General features: G+C 37.4%; 1 protein-coding gene across 1 annotated transcript; it reads right to left on the minus strand.

Moving 5' to 3' along the window:
• Nucleotides 1–1,896: 1,896 nt before the first annotated feature.
• Nucleotides 1,897–15,703, minus strand: LOC113572698 (uncharacterized protein C14orf132). The gene is made up of 2 exons (XM_027002472.3): nt 15,470–15,703; nt 1,897–5,379 (listed from the first exon to the last, which is right to left on the minus strand). The coding sequence occupies exons 1-2, from the start codon at nt 15,494–15,496 to the stop codon at nt 5,149–5,151; spliced, it is 258 nt and encodes an 85-aa protein (XP_026858273.1). The 5' UTR covers nt 15,497–15,703; the 3' UTR covers nt 1,897–5,148.
• Nucleotides 15,704–17,906: the final 2,203 nt, after the last annotated feature.

Below are 17,906 nucleotides of genomic sequence, written 5' to 3' on the forward strand. Positions count from 1 at the left end.
TACTCTGACTTTTGTTCTGACACTATTTGTTTATTAAAATGCTATCAATGTTAATCTCTTAAATACAAATTTTATCATGGGCATCCCTTCTCTTCAACCTTAAGCATAAAGAACTGCAGGAAATCCATGAAAGACAATGTAACAATTTGTTTTACTTCTCAATGAAGACAATCAATGACTCATCTTAGTGAGAAATCATGATGCATTATCTACATGCAAGCTTCTAGGAGGAAGGTGACAGTACCTGCAGGTGGGCTGGAAAGATTGCATTCACTCCACCATTTAGAACTGGCACATTATTCACCATCTCATGTGATACAAAAATGGGAGAACATAATGTAGAAATTGATTTGGTCTGCCTTCTTGTACATTTCTCTCACCCCTGCTCCTATTTTAATAATGAAAGAATCTATAGGCAAATGTGTCAGGTGTTTATATCACAAACTTTTCTGAAGTGAAAGATAGGCAAATGAAATCCTTCAGAAATATAAATGCTGAACCAAACTCATTAAAATGTATCTCCATCTATGTAAAAATTAACAGTTAAAAATCAGCAATACAAATTTTAAAATAAAAATAACAACAGATATTGCATGCTCATGTTAGTTTCTCCATAACAGTCAACCACAGATTGGTCTTTGTTCTGCTCTCTGGCTTCCATGTGCACGTTGCTTACTGTGCTTCACAGTGCTGTGTCACTGTCCTGTCTGAAAAGCTGGGAAGTGAAGACAACAGACAAAGACCACAGACAAAGACCAAAGACAAAGACCAAATTCAAAGACAACAGACAAAGACAACAGACAAAGACCAAAGACAAAGCAAATTGACAAGATTAAACTAGTGCTTAATTTGACAATTATTTCATATGAAAGACAATGGAAGAGTTTTCTTCTTTGCAAGAGAAAAAAATCAAACAGGTAGAGAGACATCAAGTGATATTTCAAAAGTGATGCCAAACTATTTGGATGTTTTTGCAGATAATTAGCAAGTGAACCCAAGCAAATGAAATTCACCCATCATTTTACTCTCAGACCTATTGCATTACAACCTTAAACAAGAAAAAAAACTATCAGGAAAAAGAGATTCCAGTAACACTTTATTGCAACATCATGAGTGAATCAAGGAGCAAGGTGTGGGCGGCAGGAACTGAATGCATTTAACTGTAAACTGAACAAGAGAACAAAACAATGAAATCAAGCTCAAGGCAGAGTGTGGACCAAAGGACAGCTAGGAGACGAGGCATAGCCTTAGTCTTGGAAGGAGACTAATGCAAAATGTTGAGGATAAGGAACTGCAGGAACCAATAGGGCACATAAACAAGGTTCCGGTGTAGGGGATAATGACTAATGGGTGGGGCAGTGTTCAGGGAGTGTAATTAGTAGATGTGAGTGAGATGTGTGAATTGCTTTGGCTATGTGCTGACTAGGGCATGACTGTCAGGTAGGATGAGTAGAGACGGAGTAAAATGTAGGTAAAAGGTTTTAATGATGTAGAGGGGCAATCCAAAGGCATAGTCAGATAACAAGCAGAGATGATAACCAGCAAACAGATGAACAGCAAACAAATCCAATAGGGAAAAGGCAAAAGAGTAAATCCAGGTAACAGGCAAAAAGAGATCAATAACCATAAAAGCGATAACAAATACTAATGCTAGGAATCATAAGGCAGGCAGGCAAGACTTCTCGATGACTGACTGGAAAAACAAAGCTTGTATAGGTCAGCTAATGAGAGAGAACTAATAACAGGTAGATTTAGTAGTCAGGTGATCTTGACCGAGCTAGGGGCTTGTAGGTAGTGTAGTGAGTATTGGGCTGAGTGCAAGTGATAGGCGTGACAATGATGTTTAGGTTTCTATTTGGAGTTTATTACAACATAACAATTTCAACAAATATAGTGTAATAATAACTATTTCAACATAATTATCAAACAAACAAACAAACAAACAAAGAGACACTCCAAAATATGGATTATCTGCTCCAAATATTAGGTAATTTAAGATAGCATATTCCTTAAATCATTTCATAGTTGAGGCAGTGGCAAGCGTTCCTGAAAACTTTGACGCTGAAATTAAACTTTTAAGACTTTTAAGATAATATGACACCTTTCATCACACTCTTTGTGGAAAAAGATTGTTGTGATATGGGTTACATTTCCCCTGCTAGCTAATCAGTAGTACTGAGTTAGCTAACACTATCATTTATGCTTCTCTACCTCTCTCTGTCTCTTTCATTTATATGCACACAGAATGCTGCTACTATTGTGTCAGCAAAGTGCAGCAATAAATTTTTTTTTTGCAAATACTTGTATCAGTAAACACTCTGGTACATAGCATTTATTTAATCTGACCAGATAAATATCTTATTAAATAAACGTATGGCTATTTGTCAGCAGATCAACTTCTTTATGCTACTTTTCCAAGAGGTTTGTTTTTCTATGACTGTGTTGATGGGGTATTAAATCCTTTATGCACAAGAATAGTGACCATTATACATTTCATCAAGAAATGAACAGTAAAAGTAAAATGCAATTGAAAATATGACTGTGTTCAGAGATTGTATCTTTGGACTAAGAGATTTAATTTCTAAAATGTAATGTAATGTTATTGTGATTAAATAATTACACTATATTTATATTTTATATTTGTTACACATTAATGAGAGCAATGTTATGTAATGTGTTACCAATGTTTCAAACAAGAGTCTATTTCCATAAAGCATGTTTTGTAACTTATAACTTAGTTATGGGAAACCTAACTGGCTAAGAGTCAATGCTTTATGCAAAATGATTGCCTTGACTCATCTCCACTGATTTTGCTTAATTTCATTGTGTTATATAATAAAGATAATATTCACAAACAGATTTGAAGGATTATTCATTTAAATCATTATTCTTTACCTCTCGTTGAAATCAGTGTAAAATAATTCACTAAAAAAAGAAATATATAAAAAATTCATAGAATGACTTATTGATTTAGAAGTTTTTAAAGCCAGTCCATGCACTCTGTGCAGTCAGAGTGGGTGGGTGTCAGTGGAGAGCAGACAGGCTGAACCAGAGCTGTGAGGACAGGCATATAATGAACAAGCACATATTGCAAATAAACTGTCAATCAGTTTACATTTACCCACATTATATCACATGTATAAGTCATTACACATAATGATAAAAAGGGCATTATGCAGCAGATGCTTTTTTTTTTTTTAAAGAAAAGCCTGTTTTCAGGCTACTTGCCCTGGACTGCAGTATGTCGCAATAGTTGCAGGGGATTGCCTTGATATTACGACAGATGACAGATTCTGCCAAGATGTGTGCGATGAGGCTGGCACACATTAGCATCTTGAAACTGTTCACAGAGCTGTCAGAAGACATGTGCTGAGAGGAGAGTGCAATGTGTGGGTGCATCTCATGAGACACTAGAGGCTTCCAGTGTGCCTCAGATCTCTGGGCTCATCAATATGTATATATAACCTATGGCTTGCATTAACCCAAACAGCCTCGCAGCATGGCAGTGGTGTGAGGAAATGCTTGGGGAGACACTTCACCAGCATCACCATCTTATTTTACGGATCCTCAATCACTATTTATTAGGATAAGTGAAGGGCTATTTGTTTGCTTGTTTTTATTTTATTTGTTTGTTAATATGTCACAGTATATTTGTTCCTCTGAAGAGATTCAGAATAGATTGTGAAAAACTGAGGTTCCCTTATATGACAAGAGTATTATAAGTTGCAAATGACTACAAAATACTGCAGATTCTCAAGGACCAATTAGTAATCATAAATTATATACAAGAATTAAGTGTAATGGCACCAAACATGTACATTGACTGTTAATAGTAGGAATATGCTCTATCAAAAAATTATACTTGGGTTTTCCATTTGACCTTTCACATAGCTCTGAAGTGTTGCACATTAGTTCTAGAGACAACAGATTACTCTTACTAATGATAACATGTTAATAGTTAATATCATCATGTGTAAACAATAGCCATAGTTTTACTTGGGTTTTACATGTTGATGATCTCAGACACATATCAGTCACCGCCACAATTTAAATCATTACTATGCAAACATTATGTTTGTTTTTTACAGTAAAACTGTTATAAATTTTACTGTGATCAAATTGCATCTAGGAACAATCAGAATGTTTATATATGCTGCTTTTTTTACAGTCATATTTAAAGATCTGACATTAGTGAATGGCTCTAATGAGTTCCATGTGAGTTCTGGCCAGAGCACTAAGCAGTAACATTGCTAGCATTCTCTATGTGCCCCTGTCTTACCTTCTCCATGGCAACCCACTCTATAGTAGAGCTATTAGAGAACACAATTTGTGCTTATGGCTTCTTCTGTGTCTAGTTGCTTTCATCCAATAAAACAGCAGCCTGAAAAGACAGCTATGAGCCAGGATATGCCTTGCTGATTTGCTCTCTGTTCTGCAGCCAGGGAAGAGTCATTTAATGTCCTTAATTAGGGAGGACCAATCACCATGTTAACTGGAACTGCCAGCTGATCAATGCCAATTCTCTGAATTCCTCTGACAGAAGGATATTCTACCACAACATTTCGTTTAAATACTTAATTCTGAGCAGTTGTGGTAATAGTGTATTCAAACCAAATATGTTGTTTTGTTGAAATATGTTCAAAACATGGACTTTAACTGAGAAATCTATGCTAAACTGGGGTGTAGCTATAAAATAATTGTGTCATTCTTTCATCACAATAACTAAGCTAAACAAAACTATTTATATAGAACTTTTCTACATATATCAAGCAAAATACTCTTTGAAATCCATTAGAAGAAAAAAAGTACCTTCTTGGAGCTTAAAATAAAACTATAGCAGTGACCTGATTCCATTTAATGTTTGAAGTTTTGCAGTTCCTTCAACCAAATAATTGAGCAGCACTTCTCTTAATTGCTTGTCATGTGTCCTGGGACATTTAAGTAGGTCCAAACCTCAAGGGTCATTTAATCCTTTTGAACATCCTGTAAACAAAACAATTCTCACTACAGTGTGAGGCAGGTTTCCAGGTTTTGGTGATGAGATTGGTTTAAGTTAGAACTGAAACTGAACTGAAAATACTATCTCTATCATCTGGTGATGTTTTACAACTTTGCACAGCCCACATCCTCAGCCTCTGAATGAAAGAATTAGAAAGTGAATGCGTAAACCACGCCAACCACCACAATGTTTCCAATCGTGGCAATGATGGCGACCCATAGCCAGATAGCATCTGTGGACACGCGTTGCTGCTCGTCGGGCTGGATGTTTACAGTAGTTGTGGGGATGGCGTTCACACTGGCGGATGAGTTGAAGAGAGAGTGCTCAGCACTGTAGTCACCGTTGGGTGAATCCATGAAAGCTCCGGTCATAACTGGGATCTGTGCAAAAGAAGGTCCATCATTTTGTGACAATGAAACAAAAATGAACTTGCAAAACAGATTGATCTTAAAATCAGTTGCTGTTAAGATTCATAACTGGTAATCAGAATCAAGATTAAAGTGTGTGAGTTGGTGGATATTAATGGAAAATTTAAGGGGAGTTTTTTTTATTTAAAATGTGAAATGAATTTTTAAAAATAGAATAGTTAAAATGATCTATTGGTATTCTAAGAATGCTGGCTGGCAGAAGACAGCTGTCCTTTCCCATCTACTGTTCCTATGGGTACAGTGACTATGCCTAGTGTCTGAGAATGCCAGGTACACTCAAAATATGGCACAAAAGGAGCTCTTCGCAATGGGGGCTTCAGACATACAGCTTCATGGGAACCCGTGACTGAGTCTTAATAGATGATGGACAGAAATATGAATACATTTGTTGGCCCTTAACGATTGAGGACTGGGTGGTCTGAGTTTTACATTGAAGCAATGGTAATCTGTAATATTATTTTGGCTCTAAAATGGATAACTCATCTCTCCATTTAGATATATTGGCTGAAAGGAGTGATAAGTACCAATCAAAGGAGACTGTTTTTTCTTCACGGTTTTATGACTTCTGGCCACTATATACTGTACATTTAAAAGGAGAGAAGATAGAAATCACAGTATTGTCCTGTGTTATATATAGATGCTGTTGACAATAAACTTAAAATGTTAAACACACATCATTTTCTGTGACTTTACAGAGCAATGCAAATTCTTATGCTGTCCATAAAACTGTCTTGTAACCACATGTGTAATTAATGATGCATGTTACTGGCTATTATGAACAGGACTTGTCCACAGACACAACCTTCCAGAGGAAGGCATGAAGTGTATCCATTTTCTAAGGAGATTCTAACCTATCTGAACTCTTCATGGTTTATATAGAGTAACTGCACTGTACCAGAATGCTAAACCCTTTAGAGGGTGATGAAATCACCCCAGTGCATCATTGGGTCACCACTTTCACTCATCACTGACATAAGTAAGAAATCAGTATCATCTACTATCTACTTTGGTTTGTGATTGTTTAGTACTTAATGTACTTAATGTTTGATATAACCCTCAGTATTGTATAGTTTTTTCATTGTTACTCCTATATATTGTCTATTATTGCTGGTTACTGTCTAACAATTGCCCTTGTTTCAACACCATAATATTGTGGTAGCCCTTTCATGTCTGAGGTACAGGTTTGTGCAATGGGATATGACAATTAAGTGAACTTTCACTTCGCACATAGTAATTTCAGAAAAGGTTATATATGTATGATGCCATCCTTTAGATAGCTATGGGGCAATAAGTCATAGAAGAGCTCAATAAAATCTCACTGGATTAATGTACTGATTTCTGTCTGACAATGGTTGCGTAAAACTAATAAAGGCACTTAATGCTGGGATATAAACAAAAACAACCAAACATATCATCATTAGCATTTTTCATTTTGGGGCAGGTCTGTAGCAGCAATGCTACCGAGTGTCAATTGGTTGGTGAGCTAACAATGGAGAAATGCTAGAGTCATACTGACCCAAAAAACAAATTTTAGGGGTAAGTTTTGTTGTCTGTTTTAGTATAATTCATATTTCCACTTCCCAAAAATCTAAGGAAGATCTTGGCCAAATTTTGAGAAACTATTCATTTTTTTAATTTAGCCATTTAGCTCTGTTCACTCCCATTCACATTAGACTTGCTCACAGGTGTCTCTAACATCTGACAAACCTGGAAGACATTACAGAGCGGCAGTCTACAATTTTTCTGCTGGTTCTACAGTAATGGAGCAGTGTATAATTCCACTTGCCAGTCACCCTGTATGGATATTAGTGACTTTATGTAACATGGAATGTGATTTGCAATTGTGTGTTCTCATCAACTTGGAGCAGTGTTTTAGTTAGAATCGTTCCATTTAATGTTGCCAATGGTAAGATGCATATAGTAGTGGTCCTGTGCAAATATAATTATTCTTGTTTAAGAGTCTGCTGGTCAATCAATTATTTGTGTTAACATATTGTTTTCCTATTAGAGATGTTATAGTCTATAGTCTATATATATAGTTATAGTCTGCCTATATAAATTCATGTATCATGCTTCCAGTAGGTGGTCATATCATATGTCAATTTTGTCTTTCCTGGGATCTGTTGTAGCCACTCTTGCATCATGTTATTCCACCGAAAGAAATTACTCCCTTACTCAGGAGGAGGAGAGGGCCATGAAGGCCTATATAGACAAGGCTCTTGAACAGGGTTTTATTCAACCTTTCATGCCTACTATTGCCTCAGGTTTCTTTTTTGACAAGAAAAAGGATGGAGGTTTGCAACCAAGCATTTGACTATCGGGGTGTCAATCAAATCTCCAAAAAGTACAGTTACCCATTACCTTTCATTCCTATTGCCTTGGAACACACGTTATTTTAGAAAACTGGATTAAAAATTGAATCAGGATTAAGGAGCGAGATGAGTGGAAGACAGCCTTTGTCACCACTAGGGGGCATCATGTGTACAGAGAGATGCCATAAGGCACTAATGTCACACCTGATTTATGAATTCCAGGCATTCATAAATCATGTCCTGTGGGAATTTATCTGAAAATTTGTCATCATATATAGACACAATATTCTTAATTATTTCTCTGACCTCACATGCCACATGTATGTTCAGGGCTACAGTGTTTACTTGACCACCAGTTATTCATTAAAGGGGAAAAATGTGAATTCCATCGTCAGTCCATTTTGTTTCTAGGCTATGAGATAAGTCATAACGGTATAACAATAGATGATAGGAACATTGAAGTTATTCTCCTGTGGCCAGTACCCACTACGATAAACAGATTAGAGTTTCCTAGGTTTCACTAACTTCTATCATCACTTCATTAGGAACTTCAGTTGTGTGGCAGGCCCCCTTACTGCTCTTCTTAAAGGGGGTGCTGTTAAACTACATTGGACTCCTAAGGCTGAACAGGCCTTTAACAAACTCAAGAACAAGACTCAAACTCAAGAATTCATTCATTAGGGCACCTGTTCTAAAACACCCAGATCCCTTGGCCCCCTTTGACGTAGAAGTAGACGCCTCTGAAGTTGGTATAGGGGTGGTGCTGTCTCAGAGAGCTGTACCCCATGGCTTTTTATTCTCACAAACTCAGACAGGCAGAGCACAACTACAGCATTGGGGAGAAAGAGTTCCTAGCTGTGAAATTGGCTCTGGAGAAGTGGAGACACTGGCTTGAGGGAGCCAACCACCCTTTCTTAGTCATCACTGACCATAAGAACCTTGAGTACATGCACATGCCAAGCCCACTGGTCTATTTTTAATTTTTAATTTTTTTCAGACTTTGATTTTTCAATTAGTTACTATCCATGTTCCTGCAATATTAAGGCTGACACACTATTGCGTATGCACCTGTAGGAGAACCCAGATACACCAGACACCATCCTTCACACACAGAGAAAGATTGTGTCGATGAGATTGACGAGGACAACAAGGAGCTACTAACTGGTACAGAGATCCCAGCTGAGTGTCCAGAGGGTAAGCTCTTTATATCTGTTCCACGTCAAGGTAAGATGTTAACCTGGGCACACTCATCTTTGACAACTGTATACCCTGGGGAGACTTGCAAACTGCAAATGCTGTCTAACCAGTATTGGTTGGAGTTGCTGTTCAACGATGTTCGTAGATGCATCTGTTCATGCTCCCTTTGCTCCAAATGTAAGACCCCTAAATCTTTCCCTGCAGGGAAGCTCATGCCCGTCCCAGGAGCCGAACAATCATGGTTACACATAGCGATTGATCTCGTCCTTTTGGAAATAGATCGGTTCTTGCGGTGAGTTCGCTTTCTCCTTTTCTGATCTTCCCACTGCTTTTCAAACTGCTGAAGCCCTCTTTAACCCTGCATTCCGAAACTTTATTATCCTGGAAGATATTTGGTCAGAGAGAGGCCCCCACTGTACATCACAGGTTTGGTCTGCATTTTTCGAACACTTGGGAATGACCATCAGTCTTAAACTGTGGGTGATATAAGACTAATGGCCAATGTGAGAGAATAAAGTTCCTAAGAATGTATTGTTTCAACCATCCAAATATTTCATATGGGCAGAAATGGCGCAGAATTCAGTATGACTCGCTTTGAATGTATCCTAGGTTATCGGCCTCCCATGGCCCCCAGGATTGCACTCAAACCGATGTTCCTGCTGTGGATTATTGGATGAGATGCAGCAAGAACGTATGGAAGGAAACGCACCAATGCACTGAGCAGGTTTTACAGAAAAACAAAAAGGCGGCCTAGGAGACTGAGTGTGGGAAGAGACATCTACAAGAGACATTCCTTACACAGGATGCTGTCATAAACTCAGTCCTAAATACATAGGCCCATTCAAAACACTGAAACAGATTAACAAGGTTAGGCACCAGCATGACCTACCATCTTATTTACACAGCTCACGCTCATTCCATGCTTCTCTGCTCAAACTTATAATTGCAGGACCCCTTGTTGATGTTTCACCTGGCAACGATCCACCTCCACCCATTAAGTTCAATGGGGCTCCTGTTTATGATGTTCGTAAGGTTCCGGACTCCAAGAGGTGTGGGGGTATGTTCCAATACCTGGTAGACTAGGAGGGCTAGGTTCCAGAGGAGCAGAGCTGGTTTGTAACTCCAGTTTTGGTTTGCAGAACTCCAGTTTGTACCTACAACTCCCCTTTCCCTGGCACAAACTCACCAGACCCTCATCACCAGATTATTAGTGTCACCTGTTTCTAATCATGGCAATCCTATTTATCTCCTGTTCCGTTTAGTCTCTGAAGTATTGCCCCTTTTCTATTCTGTGTACTGAGTGTTTCCCATGTGTATATTATGACTGCTTGTTACGGACCTGTTTTGTGCTTCCTATTTTGCCTGCTCCTTGAGATTTGTCTGCCTCCTTTGATTGTCTCATCGTTTCTACCCTGGATTGGTTTCTCCATGATTCTGGTTATGCCCCTTGGATTGGATGACCTTACTGTTCTGGCTTTAACCCTCGCTTGCTTCATTATTATGATTGTTCATTACTCTGCTGTGAAAAACCCTATTTATATACACAAGCATCTGACTGGTTCAATAATCTTCATGATTTTGGTTATGCCCCTTGGATTTGATAACCTTACTCCCCTGGCTTTGACCTATTTATATACATAAGTGTCTGACCGGTTCGACCCTGAGTTTAAGGGTCAAGAACCTACAAACATTTATGATAGTCAAGACCTAAAAAACTAGTTTTTCAGTGTGCTGGTTAACAAAATTCAGAGCAACCTAATGTGAAATGCAAACTTCTCATTTTGCAGTCCATTACTTTACAATCCATTTATTCCTGCTTAAACACACCTGGTGAAACTCATTAGCCATTTCTTCATCCTCTAAATATGTATGTTTATACAGAAAAAAAAGTGGTTTCTGGAGTACCAATAAACATGAGTATCAAGACGCTTTTTAAAGTCATAAACCCCTTTTTATCTGTTCTAAATATAAATGCAGGTCAGTACTCTTGCAAATTACATCTAAGGCTGAATTTGTTGTGGCTAAGCCACATAATTAATATAATATTGTTCTTTTGCTCTTGGCTGACTGTCACTTTAAAAGTGCTCACCATATATTCAGTGAGCTGTAGCCTGTTGCTGGTGTGATGCCCTTAGCAACAAAATAATAGATTTTCTTGACAGTTGAGGGAATCTGCCAAAACAACACTGCTTGTATTGTAGCAATGAGGTAGTGCTCTCCTTTTGGATGCTGGAAGCCACACTGCCAAATTCCCACATGTCGACCTGATTGTTACACCCCAAATCATTTCCAGCACTGTTCTATTTTAAATCCACCATATCGTATTAGACTTGGCCCTGTGCTATATATAATGTGTTTTTCAATAGAAGTTTTCTGTTATGTGGAAGTGGGGCTCATTATGAGTCAACATAATTTTATCCTGTTATCTTTTTATGTTAGAGAAAATTAATGCTGTAAAGCCCATTTGTTTGGTGCCAGTCTTTGCTCATTGCTACACCTTGTTTGTCCAGGCTGGATGTAATATTGAACAACTTTAGCGGTAGAAGTGATTTGATTGAATCTCAGTTCCAGCAAGGCCTAATGCAAAAACTAATAGTGAGAAACGATCTATTTATGGTGTGGCATGTAGATTATTTGTGTTTCAGAAGTCTATTTGTGTTTCTAGTTTATTTTTAAAGCTTAATCTATACACAACCTACATCTTTAGCCATAAAAATCTAAACCAACCTGATTGAGAACTATAGGTGATATAGATGAGCGACCACCTTTCTTAGATGATATCTGAGTAATTGACATATGGTTTTTCCCCAAGAATATGACAGACAATTTGGGTGTGGGACGATTATCCTGTGGACTGTTATTAAGTGTGCAGACTAAGTAATGTTCCTGAACATTAAGTCTGCAGACTAAATAATGTTCCTGAACATGTTCAGAAAGCATGATATTACCTCTGTCAGAGAACATCTTACAGTTTATGAAAGGCAGACTTGTCAAATGAAATTACCAAGTGCAGGGAATGGTCATTATCTAAATCACTTATCTGAAGACAGCTGAACTTAATGTAAATCACTATCCAGGACATATTACCATGGCCATTAGTCTAGAAATGGCAATAAGTGTATTGTGGTGATGGCAACAGTCCATTACTGTTCTGAAACTCTGGAGCAATGAAAGTCTCTGGGGAGCCTTCACACACCAGAGGAAGTGTGGCTTAGTGAAAAGCCACATGTTCCACTGCAGCATACTAAAGATGCACCCTGTCCCAGGGACATATAGGCTTGTCTTCTCAGTTCCTTCTCCTTCCTTTCAACATTCCCTATAAATCTGCCCCTGTCAGAGCCATACACAAATAACATCTATTCTGACTGATATTTCTTTCTTCCCTTGTCACCTGACTCTCTTTCTCCAAGGAATTTGGGGTGTGGGGGATTAGAGGAAGGACAGTGGGAGAGTGAGAGGGTAAATTCGAGAGGGAAAGGGGAATTCAGGGTGCCCGTGAGTCCTGTTAAAAAGTTTTAATTTGTCTAAAATTACATTTTACAAATTTAATGCATTAATAAGTCTTAATTTCTATGCTTCAAACATGTCTTTTGGCCCATTCAAGTGTTGAAACTAAATTTCTAAGGTTAACACGATTATATCTCATCTGCTCAATCAGATTGTAAATCTGAGAACTGCCTAGTGAAGGTGACAAGCTACATTTTGATATAATTGGTTAAGAGGTTTGTGGCACAAGTTTGTTTCAGTGTTGTTGAGAGGAATCTCACTCGCTTTACTGCACCTGGAAAAGGCAGCTAGAAAACTGATTTGTCAAGCTTTTACATCATCATATGAGAAATTCACTCAATCAACTGAGGTAGCTCAGGCATTTTTAAAACACTTTACCTTGATCTATTACTATTTATACCTTGGCAACCTGACATTTAGAAATGTGGATATATTTTCAGTGCCAACAGTTACTGACAGAGTTTACACCGTCAGCACTCAAACTTGCTAGCTTCTCTTACAAATAACCTAACCCGTTACACTGATTATGTCTATCTACATGAGGAAACATCTGTTGCTAGATTTAATTATTATTATTTTTTAATCAAATAACATTTTCAGTCCTGTTCAATCTTTTTAGCATATATATTGACAAATGGCATTAGCTAGCAAGTGGTGAAATTCTAGTCAGGCTTTTTCATCTGACAATATCCATCTCATGATTCAAAGTGTGTAGGTTAGCTAGCTACATATTTACTACATGCAAAATTGCTTGAAATCCTCTCAGAAATCAGCTTGTTAACTCTAACTTTATCTAGCTAGTTAGCGTTATCTTAGCTACGGTTGAACATTACAATGAAGTAACGTCGTTCGTCAGCTAGCTTGTTATGCTATCACTATCTAGCTACCATAATTAAGGATCGTGTACACGGTCGAGATTTATAGCTAGCTAGGTTCAATCACTTAATTGTTCTTCTGTCTGTATTCATTGCTACAGTGCTTTTGTTTTTGTACAAAATCTGCCTTTTTTTCTGTCAGATTTCTGACAAATTATATTTGAAATATGATTAGAAAGTCTTAAATATGACTTTGGGATGCCTTCAGGATTTTTAATCTGACAAATACAGTAAGTAACAAGTACAGTTTGATCCTCTATCTTTAAACATGAGAGTTAGAAAGAGGGAGGATGAGGGCAAGAGAAGAAAAAGTGATAATTTTATTTGAAAGAAGCAAACTAAATAAATAATGGTTTGGCCACAACAGATGAAGGCAGCAATCTTGGCAAAGGCTCAACACAAGTTAGAGACCATCAGTGCAAAGCACAGAAGTTGGACACCTGTTGGGATTTAATGAGATGAAAACAAACAAGGAACAGGTGTTTGTGATAATCAGTAAGTGGGTGATTGGGACTGGAAAAGTGAATGAGTGCTGTGATCGGTGGTGTAGTTTGTGAGGGCTTGTTAGGTAACATCCACATGTTGGGCGTGACAGAAATATTCCTCTGAAGTTGCTCTGTTTGAGCCATTTTGAATTTAAAATCACGTGTAGACATCCTGACACTTTGTATTCCTTTCCTGATACAGCTTCAAATCCTTAAGAACTGCAAACTGCCCAAGCTGTGAGGCAGCAAAGCAGCTCCACAGCATTTTATTCCTTCTATGTTTTGGTGTCGGTTTACAATACAGTTTCTTCTTTTTGACTTCACAGAATTTATTGGATTCTAGAGGTGCTGCAAAACATTCAGGAGGAGTAAATGTGCAGTTTTTTCCCTCTCAGTGGTAACCTTCCACCCTTGTTCAATGTTTTAAAGTTTTTCTTTATAGGCTCATGAACAAAACAAACATCGCTTGCAGGAAATGCCAGAAGACCTTGGCTATTCTCCTACAGCTCTTTTGACATTTGTTTGATTATTTTACAGTACACTCATACCATTCCCCGGTAGAGAGGAGCTATAGTGTTCTTCAGTTTAGAACACTTTGCAATTTGAAGTCCTTTTGAAATTTCTTCTGATTTGGATATTTTGCCCAATACTCCATATTGCAACAAACTTTTATAGCAAAAACATATTGAAGAGCAGTAAACCAAAATTTTGCTCCCCCCTCCCCCATTTAAGGGCAGGTCAGACCAACACTTGGATACATCTGAACACTAACATCAAGTCTTTATTTCAAGTGGTTATTATTCTAGAGGTTCACAAGCCTTTTTTGTCGAAAGCCTTCTTTAAATCATTCGCTCAAAAAAAGATTACATTATAGGGGCTATTCTTGCAGAAATCCATTGTTGGAAAGTTATCTAGCTCCACCCGCCCCAGCTGCTTTCTGGGCATACAATACAGCAGTCTGGATTTATCTACAACTGCTGTTGTAACTCAAACACAGTCATATGATGTAAAAAAAAAAATTAAAAAATTGTTTTAGTCGTGAAGGTTTATTAATGAAGAAACTACATTTTCTTCCACATAAAACTAAAAGATTAATTGTTTTACCCAGAATTTTAACAGCATAACTAAATGGATTTTATACCTTTATTATGCAGGACTGAGAACTCTGCTTAAGGCGAAGGGAAGAGTTTTGGCGTTCACACTCAGAATGTAAGGTAAATGTAGGAGGAGATAAACATTTACGCCATGATCAGCCGGGGAACATTTTATATTGTGGAGGCTGTAAAGGGTTTTATAGCATGAAGCAATTTTAGAGCAATCTGCTTTGTTTCAAGAAAGTTATACTGAATCGAACAGACTTCTTTACATCCAACACGAAACTGAAAATGTGTTAATGTCTACATCACATGAAATTATAATGGACCTCGCAATATTGCCGGAACTTTCCTAGGCACAGTAAACATAATATTCCGTTCATTACCTTTGGTCGGCTCTTACATATCAGAAGCTTTAGTTCTACATTTAGTTCTAGAATATATATTTTAGGTTTGGATAAGATGAAGCCACGCCCTCGCTTCAAGTTCTAAACTTGTCAGGTAGGTTCCACAATACCATAGCATTTTTTCTTTTCTGAAAGAAAACATAAAATTATGCATATTTTTCGTACCTGCGCAGCCATAAATGAAAGGTCCATGTTGTTGAATTCTGCTTAATTAATCCAGCAAGGAATAGGTACTTCTATATTAGGCTATATTCCAAGGAGAGCACATGGGTACTGTCCGTTCTATGTGTGAATCTTCAAGAGCGAGCGAGTTCATGACCAAGAGAACTTGACCAAGAGATCCGCTACTATTATATACTGTTATTGTAAACCTTAACTAAAACCAACACGACCGAACTAAGACATTGCAGCGACACAAATGAAGACGCGAGTGTGCAGTGCTCTCTTTTCAATCTCTCTCTCTCTCTCTCTCTCTCTCTCTCTCTCTCTCTCTCTCTCTCTCTCTCTCTCTCTCTCTCGCTATTTCGCTAGCAAATAATGCACGAATGCACGAGACCAACCTTTGTCTAGAGTACATAGCTATACTAGTGGAATTTCATTAGTTTCTAAATAGTGGGGCAATATTATTTATAAATCTGCACCAATTAGATACAGCTTTTAATATTTTACTCTGCATATATTTAATGAGGGTGTTACACTTTGATCAAATAGCTTTATATTATGCTTTATAAAGTGCTTTATATTGGAGATCTGTATTTTGTAAGTATACCACATATATTTTTAAACAATATTTAAAATTATGGATAATATAATATATTGTCTGATATTATTCTTAAATTACTTGATTGATATATTACTATAGTTATATTAAGATTCAAACTAATATTCCCATTTCTTATTTGGTGTACAGATGTCTATAGAATAAACAACAAGCAATTTATAAATATTTTGTTTATTTTTTATTTATTCTGGGACTTTAACATAATCACCTGTTAAGTGTTTAAATGAGGAGAAATCAGCTTTCCAAAAAGAAAACAATTTATTTTTACATATTTAAAAACTGAAGTCATTAAAAACAATCTAAAACATTTAACAAATAAATTATTTTATTTTTAAAAGCATTTTATTTATTTATTTTTTTACATGTTCCAGTCTAGTTTAATCAAACCACTGGCATACTTGGACTGTCCATAACTGTGTCTGGAAAGGTAATTTATATTGAATGAAAGACTGTTAAAAATGTAATTCCAAGTTAACTAGTCATAATCAAACATTAGCTAGCTCCTGTGTCACTGCCATAGTCTTAATGTTAATGTAAGCAAATGTAAGCCCAAATATTTATTTTTCTTCATTAGCTAGCTAACTACCTTGCTAGCTAACTGGGCATATTTCATAATTTTCTAGCACTGTGCAATCATTGTTTAACATTCACAGCAAAATAAAATTAACCAAATATTATAAATGTCTGTAACCAGTGTTTGTTCTTCATCTCAGGTTCACTGGAGACACTTCGCTTACTGGACTGGTACACAGAGGATAACACAAGCTTGCGCTTGCATCCACTGAAGAATGAAATGTGAAACTACACTGGCTAATCGTAATGATGCATGTCAGTGTGAAGACATTTTCAAAAATTAAAAAACTGTAGGACCATCCTTGTAAGACCATACACCTAAGCAAAGAACCTTCTGAGAACCTTTTAAGAGTGTATGTGTTTACAAAAAAGATTCCATGCAAGTTTGTGTCAACAAACTTTGTATGACTTTGTCCTTGAAGGTGACTGACTTTTCAAAGATGCCGATTCTTGAGAATATTGGAAATATTACAAAATTTTAGCCAGAGATAAAGCCAAAGTCCCACTACATTGAGAAAACCAGAGTATGCTCTAGCTGCTAGAAGAGCCCAGCTAGGCTTGTAAAATGATCTGTCTACCTTTATATTACATTTATGATTGCTACAGCAACTGCTGGTCTGGGCTTCAAACACAAGGAGTCAGTAACGTTATTGGCCAGTCAGAGGCAATTATTCTCAAGCCCACCAGCCTCTCTATGGCTCCTGTGTGACCCCTGTGACCCTCCAGGCCATATGGTTGGCCTTATGAGCCCCCTCCAGTAAATGGCTAGAGTGAAGGACCCATGGTCATGATATTAAGTTGACTTTGCTGTGTTCCTATATCAACTCTTATTAGTAGCACAATCCAAAGTGGAAATCATCAGCTGTGCTTTACATGATGCCTGTGATTACAGTGCCTGTATTAGCGCGTACTCGTGATCTGGATGAGGAGGAGACTTGTTCCCGGAATCCCTTCCAGGAGAAAAATCAGCAGACACAGCAGGTAGAGAGCTGCGCCCATCCACCATTGCTGCTCTTGAGTGCTATTTGTCATACTAGTGGGATGTCACATGCTGAAAAACACTGAGACAGTCCACGTTACCAACTGTCTCTTGCACTGGACATGTTTCCTTCAAATTTAAGATGGGCAAATTTAAAACTGCATTTAAACTTGAAACCATGTGTACTTTTTCAAAATAATGATGACATAATTTTTTAGAAGTACAAACATTACACTTTTGGGTATCTTCCCAGAGGCTGAGTGTGAAGT

The sequence above is a fragment of the Electrophorus electricus genome, chromosome 10 (assembly GCF_041902795.1).
Source record: "Electrophorus electricus isolate QZ-2024a chromosome 10, ASM4190279v1, whole genome shotgun sequence".
In the NCBI taxonomy this organism is placed as follows: Eukaryota; Metazoa; Chordata; class Actinopteri; order Gymnotiformes; family Gymnotidae; genus Electrophorus; species Electrophorus electricus.